Source organism: Mycena indigotica, assembly GCF_014461135.1.
Source record: "Mycena indigotica strain 171206Taipei chromosome Unknown Mind.scaff0008, whole genome shotgun sequence".
In the NCBI taxonomy this organism is placed as follows: Eukaryota; Fungi; Basidiomycota; class Agaricomycetes; order Agaricales; family Mycenaceae; genus Mycena; species Mycena indigotica.
The window spans coordinates 4,604,977-4,614,049 of NW_023503007.1; the positions used below are offsets into that span (position 1 = coordinate 4,604,977).

General features: G+C 51.6%; 1 protein-coding gene across 1 annotated transcript; it reads left to right on the forward strand.

Annotated features, from left to right (window-relative positions):
- Positions 1–2,622: 2,622 nt before the first annotated feature.
- MIND_00984400 (AB hydrolase-1 domain-containing protein) lies at positions 2,623–3,856 on the forward strand (the record flags this gene model as incomplete). The annotated part of the gene is made up of 5 exons (XM_037366453.1): positions 2,623–2,785; positions 2,836–3,271; positions 3,322–3,469; positions 3,517–3,659; positions 3,709–3,856. 5 exons carry the CDS (start codon positions 2,623–2,625, stop codon positions 3,854–3,856), a joined length of 1,038 nt encoding a protein of 345 aa, XP_037217865.1.
- Positions 3,857–9,073: the final 5,217 nt, after the last annotated feature.

A 9,073-nucleotide genomic window follows, 5' to 3' on the forward strand; every position in this document is an offset into this window, starting at 1 on the left:
AATATAAATGTACAACAGATCAGCATCAACTCGACGAGCCCATGGGCAATGCTCGTCAAATTGAAGAGGGGGCTCTGTTGCTAGTGTTCATCACAGGCCACCTACAGGTAAATCTGGGGTGGCCTGTACCCGTCCCCTGCGGATGGCCCGTGGCAGCGGGTGCGGGTACCCGCGCTTTAGCGGGCGGGCCGCGGGTAGTGCCCACGTAATATGATCAGGGGCAGATCTCGGCGCCAAGGTCAAGTTATCGCCCGACAACAAGGTCTGGGCTGCCTGGACTTTGGCCAGACTGCCGTTCCAACATCATCAAGTGACGCAACAGCTTCCGGCCTTGACCGGCATGCCAGTCAGCTGGGCCCGGTAATGAGCCGTCAATATGACCATTATATGAATACTAATATATGGACCCCATAAATTCATTTTCATGCACAATAGCCATACAACATATGGAGAATCTCAGAATAAATGTTATAATCCTTTGAATCAAATCTATCTGCACCCGGCAACAAGGCCTAGGCCTGCTCTAGGCCAGGGACTGGTCTAGACTCTGAACCGAACCAAGGGGAACATGTCCATATTTGGCAAGTCTGACCCAGGACCTATATTAGAACCTTCCAGAAGCCTGTAATTAATTTGAGAGTAGTCTATAAGGAGGCCTGTAAAACCCTAGATTAATAGATTAGCCCCCCTGGGTGTGACTACTACCATCGTCGCATCAGTCGGGATTTGTCACACTAGCTTAAGATAAACGTCAGGTTAGGTTAAGTCAAGTCAAGTCAAGTCAAGTTAGGGAGAGTTGAGCCATATTGCTCCTCTCAACAATCTCACACCATCTCAACCATCTGCTCTATTGTTCATCTAAAGTGAAAACAGTTAAACACAGTTTAAACAGCATCCCAATCCAATAAGAATATCTGAATCTGTTAGCCGTTTCCTGCGGCTTGAACCCAAACACAAACCACACAAAATTAGGATTTGATTAGTTGAGTTGAAGGTCCTGGTGATCTCCTTGATTGCTCATTTTCTACGTATATTACTGGTTTGGAACTTGACTTGTATATAGTGTCCCTATCTTTCAATGTATTTTTTTTCATGACATGACATGCTTTTTTTTTCTGGTTTTTTTTCTGTTGTTATATGGATATTTACCACCATACTTTGGGTTGTCTTCAGGTTTAAGGAATTTAAAATAGTGTCTGCCCTGTTTCTCAGTCTATGAGCACATTCAATCAATCTGAGTAACTTACAATCAATATAATTAATAGTTGTACGACATCAAGGTGGTATGTTGCACCTCAGTTTGGACACTGACCTGTCAAGTGTGAATATAATCTTATAGCCAGGAGCTGTCTAGAGCCTCCCAATATCACAATTAACAAATATGCAAATTGATTCTTTGAGAAAAACACAAGGGGGGTTTGATAATTGAATCATGGATATAGGCTCGGAAAGTTTTTTTCCGACCCTCCCTGTCCTGCCATATAGGGTAATATGTTCCCACGATTCGCATCATGTGACCACTGATGCAATCAAAAACTGGCCTAAAAATTCAATCTTTGTATAACTTTTTCTTTCTATATATGTGTATGTGTATATGTGTAGATATGTATCTAGAACCCTTTACACACACATGGAAGGTGATGTCAACTCTTCAAATATGTTTACCTCTCATTAATTACCTGATGATAGGCCTGTGACAGGGTGAGCTATACAAGCTTATGGGCCTGAAAGTATATAGTAGGTTGTGAACTATAGAAATTAGAGTGTATACACTATATTTTCAGTGTCTTTACACCCATATAAGGCTGAGATCTTTCATATACAAAAAGTTTATTTTACCCCCTGGGGACCCCCCCCCTACCCCATGTGCCTGATAAAAATCTTGAACCCCCCTTGGAAAAACAGTTGTTTTGATTGTAAAACCAAACAATCAATTTGTGCTTAATCAATATAATTGTATATAATGCAGATTGATTAACCTGAACTCAGATTGATTGCAAGTACTAGTACTCCCCACAGTGCAAACCTTATATTGACCCACGTGGTAATGACTCAATCGATCAATCAGCATCGTCGATCATTGTGATACAGATCTTCGTTCCTTCGCCTTTTCCTTCATCCTTGTTGACGATACAGTCTACACGGTCGTCCCGCCCGGCAGCCGGTTGTCTTAGGTAGAGTCAGTTCTGCGGCTGTATCCCGAGTGTAGCTCTGCCATTAGGAGAGCCTGCCTATATCACCTGTTGATCACCTGTATGCGGTGCGCGGATCTTCTCCTCTCTGTTCATGAAATCTGACCATGTGGCGTATTGTCCAGGGGCTCAACAGGGTAGCACGCCAGGTTACAGACTTTTGCATAATGGAGTGCAGTCGTGATCGATGTGCGAGTAGCATTGACACTCAGGCTGGGGACAAGAGCCGCTGGAAATGACTTCACGCGAGCCATCCGCTGAATCCGCGTGGGCGGTGCCAGTGGTAGTGACCCGGGGGCCGCGACCCACTTAGGGGAGATCAGAGGATCGGATTCAAAAGTCCATCTGCATTTTTTGCACCCGCGTCTGCGTCTTTCCTTCCCCGCCCTCCTGCACCGCACAACCGGTGGGCAAACTTGAAGGCGAGACGATGTTCGACACAACGCTGAAGACGCCGACGGGCAAGGTCACATTCAACTATGTCATCTCGACGCCCACGCAGACAGCAGTGAAGAAGGTGCCCAAGGCCGAGCGAGGGCTGCCCGCCGTCGTGTTCCTACACCCAGTGTACATCGGAAAGGTCATCTACCACCGTGCGTCCCTATGTTCCACCGCTGAAACTCATGCTAATATGAAACACCAGCGCAATTCGCAGACGCCCAGCTGCGCCGCTTCACACTCGTCGCCCTTGACTTGCGCTGCCATGCGAAGACCGTAGGCCGGGCCGGAGCGGGGTATGGTCGGGAGGTGGCGGCACAAGATGTCGCGCTCGTCATGGCCTCGCTCGACATCGAACAGTACCACATTTTCGGCATGTCTATGGGCGGTTGCGTCGGGCTCCAGACCGCCATCCTCTTTCCCGCGCACGTGCTCTCCGTGTTCGTTGTCTCGAGCCTTCCGCTGACCGAGCCGGAGGATGTCGCCGAGGGAAGGCAGGAGATCTGTGACTGCTGGGCGGAAGGCGCGCGGAACAACGGCGGGAAGGGTGACTTGAAAGCGGAGGACAGCGCGATGCGTGACGCCTTCACCGGAGCGGCGCAATTGAGCGTCAACGGGGAGCCGAACGAGATGTTTAATGCGTATGTGGCTTTCATTTGATCCCGCATATCTCTTCTGAACTTTGGCGCAGCATCCTGGCGCGGTCTATCGAGCTCCTCGGGGACAAGTGGCCAAAAGAGCGCCTCGAGGACTGGCAAGTGAGCACCGTGGACTTCTTCACGCTACGCAAGGCGTACACGCTCGACTCTCTGAGCAAAATCCGCTGCCCGATCCGCCTGGTGGGTCCCCTCTCATGCATTCCTCCTGCCCACTTATCACGGAACAGATCCACTGCGGTGCGGACATCGCCTACCCTCTCGACGCAACAGAGGAAGTCGCCAACCGGCTCCGCACCGCCGGCGTCCAGGACGTATCTGTCCAACAGCTCGCCGGCGCACCGCATTTCGGCGCAGTCACGCATCCCAAAGAGTCCGTTGATTTTTCTTTCCTCATTCGCGAACACTGATACGATTTCAAGGATCAATGCGCTGTACCACGATTTCTTGTCCGCGCTGATCCCGCCCGAGAGCCTCCCACCGCTGCCCCCGCGCGATAGGATCGTGTCGCCGTGGCTGGCCGAGCTGCGCAAGTGTGGGCTCGAAGATGAGAGCGGCGAGGATGATTAGTCGTCAAAGACGTTTGACTTGCATGTATTCATAGCATCAGGATTCAGGATCTTGATAGGGCTCCACCCATTTCTTTGTACAACTGTTTCTGTGTACAACCCGTGTAAGGCTCAACCCAATACAATACAATACAATACTCAATATAAGTATTGGGTTCTGATACATAAACAGGGTCAAATTAAAAATAAAATAAAATAATCAAAGTATAGGAAGCTCCCACACCTCACCCCCCTCCCTGACGCCTTCCAAAAAAGGCAATTTGATCCTCGTTCGAACCCCACCTAGCACACTTATAAAAAGTAATTTATTTTGAGGCTCAAAGCCTGTCTGTATTGAGGAAAACCTCTGTCTTCTTGCGATTAAACAATACCTAAAATTATTCATGGGATATTACCGGCTCTATTGAGTGAATATGTCAGGGCCACTGTATATTGGTCTACCCCTGGCTTTTCTCTTCCATCGTCTCTTCTCTCAGATGGTTGGCATTACATTGCGATGTATTCCTGTTGCAGTGATTGCTCTGTGTTCGATCCTTTTGGCAAGCATATTTTTGGAGTGTTTTGTCACATTCCCGTTGATTGTGACACGAGAAGGTGCTCGAGACACTGCGGGGTCAGATCGTGGAGGTCGCTATCGACGGAACGCGTAAGTGGCCACGGCACTGAAGTTTTATCTTATCTGACTGTCGGATTAGATGGTACAAATTCGAAACATCTCGAGCTGTTCACGATGCTCGCAGAATCAGACAACGCGGGGTTCCCGTTGTCATATCTACTGCTTTCAACTACTGAGGCTGTCGATGTCGGGAAGAAGAAGAAAGCGCTCACCGAATGGGCACACGTTCTATGCGAGCGCTATGACATCCGCCCTACCTTTGTCCATATCGACAAAGAACAGGCCGAGATTGCGATGGCCCAAGCTGTGTGGCCATTAGCCAAGATCCAAATCTGCTGGTGGCATCTGAAGCGCGCCATCAATGAGCGGCTGTCGAAAGCGAAGTTGTCGACAACGCCGTATAATCCGGACCCGGCGCACGCGGAATTCGATTTTATCGATCCGAAATTCAAGCCCGCAGGACGAGCCGATCCGAAGGAACACGAGGGTGAGGCTTACGACTATCAGCCACGGCGCAAGAAGAACAAACGCAAGAACAAGAAGCGGCAGCAGCCACTTCCTATGCCCACTCGTCCACCAGCATTAACTATTAAACCAGGCGTATACGGGGTTTTTTTTAAAAAGATCCCTTGTAATTAGAATATTAACATTTTTAAAAAACATCAGTGATTTACAAGTCTTCCCCTCATTTTAATAAAATCCACGCTGTCAAACTCCATATCTTTCTTGGCACCTTGGCATCAACAATTTTTTTCATCTTTTTTAGCCTTTCCCCTACTCAGTATTTTCCCCATACTTAAGGAATTTTCCACACGTCAGGTCTGGGGCCTTATGGCTACCACACTGCCCACCCTGACAAGGCTTTTCAACCTTTTAAACCTTTTTTTGATCTCTCATTTCCCTATGTAAAACCCGCCTTTTGGCAGGGGCATAAATTAGAGGCATTTTTTAAAAACATTAACACTGGTAATGAGAAGGCTTTTTTAAAAGAAACCCCGTGTACAGGTGATTAAACTGCCTTCCACTCAAGAGCCACGGCACGCAACATCTAGCGGGGCCCGTGAGCTCAACGCCGGCGGCGAGGATGAAAGTGATTTTTACCTGGACTCTGATGGCGACAGTGACTCGGACTCGCCGGACGAAGGTAACGAACCGATGGATGTGGACTCCGAGTCGGAATCCGAGATTGATGAGGAATCTGCACATCGTGTGTTTTGTCCAGAGCGGTCCCGCGACCGTGTTATCGCCTTCGTCGAACGACATCTTACAGCCCACCCGTCTATTCCAGGCTTCGCCCATCCAAGCGCCGAGGGCATCCGGGCATGGGCCGTCAATGAAATGTACTCATTCTGTGTTGCAGAAGGACGGCCGGAGCTGTGGGCCTACATCTGGGAGAACTGGTACCGGCCAGGGCGCTGGGAGCTTTGGGCCCGGTCGGCGCACAAGGACATCCCGCGACTAAAGACAACAATGATGGCTGAGAGCCAGTAAGTTGTTGCATAGGGCTTTGCTGTTCACTGACTATCTGATAGCTGGCGCCGTGTGAAACGCGATTTCCTCAAGCACTTCAAACGACCCCGACTGGACTTTCTAATATGGCTACTCTTGGTTCGCCTAATGCCCTCCTACTACCGTCGACTCGAGCTGATGGCAGCGGACACTGGCCGTTACCGGGAGCTGCCGTCGTGGCGCAAAGACTTCAAGCGCGAGTGGCGGCGCTGTGCAACAGCGGCGATTACTCTGCCGCTGAACGATCAGTACCGCCCGGATGCACACAGATGGGTTTGCACTTGCCCATCCTATGCAAAGAGCCGTTTTCTTGTCTGCAAGCACCTCGTTCAAGCTGTGCGCCCCGTTGAGCCGGAGTTTTTCCTTGAGGTCACCCGCAATCGGACACATCCAATCTGGGTGCATCCGTTGCTTATCGCCGTTGACACCGGCGCTCCGATCAATGCCGCCGCCGCCGGGCAGTCGCAACTAGATGATCCTACTCAAAGAAGATCAGCCGAGCCAGACGACGAAGAGTTGGTCGAAATCCGGGCGCAACGACGGACAGCGCGAGAGCGACTCCAATCGCACATCAATGTTCTCAAGGACTTCATCGGCGGCCTGGAGCACCAACTCCAGTTCTCTGACCCGCGTTTCGTTGACACGCTCGAGCGGCAAGGTGCTGGACTCTTCAAAATGATCCATCAATGCCAGACTGTCGAACACAGCGCAAACTCTCCCCGGGTAGAGACAGGCACAACTTGGGATAAGCACAACAGCTTGGCAATGTTCTACCGGACACGGCCACCTGCGCGAGACGATGAAGCATAATAAGTTATATACTTAGCTAGCTCTAACACTCAAATACACGGTATAGTACAGCTAGAATGGCTTTTTATACAAACATATATATGACCGTCTCGAACCCGGTCACCTTCCTTTTTGGGACGTCAGGGAGGGGGGTGACGTAGGGGATCTGTATAGGATGCTTCAAGTTATAAGTATATTGTATATTATTAAGTTTAGTATCTGTGGGTCATTCTGTCAGGGGAACCCCTGCTTCGGCCTCCTTCGGACCGTCCGAGTGTCAGCGTCGGGCTCGGGCCGTATCGGGGCGTCGGGGGGTCCGACTTCGAAGGGGTCTGAGGAGCACGAGAGATGGGTATTCGCCCGGAGAATAGACGATATTAGCCTAGCGACTACATCTTGTAAGTACGACTTTTATATGCTACGGTATTAGGGATGGATCGGATGGGCGCCAGGTCCCAGGGCGGATCGGATGGGCGCTGCGTAGGGCCGTAGGGGTGAACGGAAGGGGTTGGAAGAATGAGGGGGCGTCCAGGAGGACGGCGGTATACGGGCCCGTGCGGCCTTATGGCCCGGACGGCCCGACCCGAACCGTGACATCACCCCCTCCGTTGTGGGCGGCGTCTCGACGCCCTATGGGTCCGCGTTCACTGGTCTTGATTTCGGATTTTCCATCGGCCGTTTACGAGTTCTTCGCGGGGCGCGAACGGGTTGAGAGTATAGAAGTCCTCGAGTGCCTCTTCTGCGCCCTCCAGTTTGTCCCGCAATTCCCACGTCCACTCTTCCCGAGGGTAGCCTTTCCACTGAATTAAGTACCTCAGGCGGTGTCGACCTTGCTTGCGTACGAGGGAAATGGCCTCGACTTCGTAGTGAGGCTCGCCGTCCCGCATTTCTGCCGGGGGTGGTGGGGCGGCCCGTTGATGATCGGCTACTGGGGCGTTCCAGGGTCGTAATAGCGCCGTGTGGAATACGGGGCTTACGCGCCAAGTTGGGGGTAGCACCAGTTCGTAGGATGTTTTACCCACTTTGCGCTTGACTTCGAACGGCCCGAACCTCTTGTCGTCCAGTTTTTTTGAGGGTCGATCGCTGGTCAAATTCGTCCCCTGGAGGTAAACTTTGTCCCCTTCGGCGTAATTCGGGTCGGGAGAGTGTTTTCGATCGTAGTATTTCTTCATCGTTTCCTGGGCTTCTTTCATAGCTTCGGCCGCATCGGCCCGGGGTTCCTTCATTCGCTCGGCAAACACTGTAGCGGCCTCGGTCGGGACGTCTTGCGGGGCTTCGGACCCCTTTCTCGGGTGGAATCCCAGCGTGAGGAAGAAGGGCGAGAATCCCGTTGAAGAGTTAACCTTGTCATTAAACGCGAATTCCGCTAGGGAAAGCCAGTCGGACCAGTCACTCTGCTGGAAGTTGCAGAATGTTCGAAGGTATTGCTCGACCTCCATATTCGCACGCTCCGTTTGCCCGTCCGTCTGTGGGTGATACGCCGATGAAGATCGGACCTTGATTCCCAGCAATTTGCTCAAGTCGCTCATGAAATGCCCGATGAATTGCTGGCCCCGGTCGCTAGTTACTTCCTCTGGGAATCCGTAATCCTTCCAGACGTGATCGCGATATAGCCGAGCGACTCCTTCCCCGGAGATATTTCCCGTGCATGGGAGTACGCGTATCCCTTTACCCAGTCGATCGACGATTACGAGAATTGCGTTGTACCCAGAGGATTCGGGTAGTTGAACGATCAGATCGATTGATATGCGCTGCCATACCCGAGTCGGCACGCTATTCGGGACCAAGGTCCCTACGGGGCGTCTCGGGAATAGGGATGAGCACGGGTCAACCCACGGGTGTCCGGAGGATGACTCGGACCCAGCCCTGCACAGCCACTGATCTGTGACCCGCGGCTCCGGGTACGGGTCACCCGCCGGGTTGCAAGGTGGAGGGAGAATTTGGCGACAAATAATACCGATAAAAAACAGGAGCAAGAGGCATAATTGAACGCGGGACCCCCTGGTGAAGTTCCAACCGGCAAGGCAACAGTAAATCACCATAAGCCAGCTAGACTGAGTAGGCACGGGTTAAGCTGCAGCTGACCCGGATCCGTACCCGCACGGCTCAAACCCGACGCACGGCTCAAACCCGCCAACCCGCGTGGGTCAGCCGGACCCGTGCTCATCCCTACTCGGGAATATCTTCGTTTGTTGGCACAACGGGCAGGCCCGTACGTATGCCTGGCAATCGGCTTGAATAGACGGCCACCAGTAATTGCGGGTCGTCAGCTCGAGGGTTCGATGCCACCCCGGGTGTCCCACG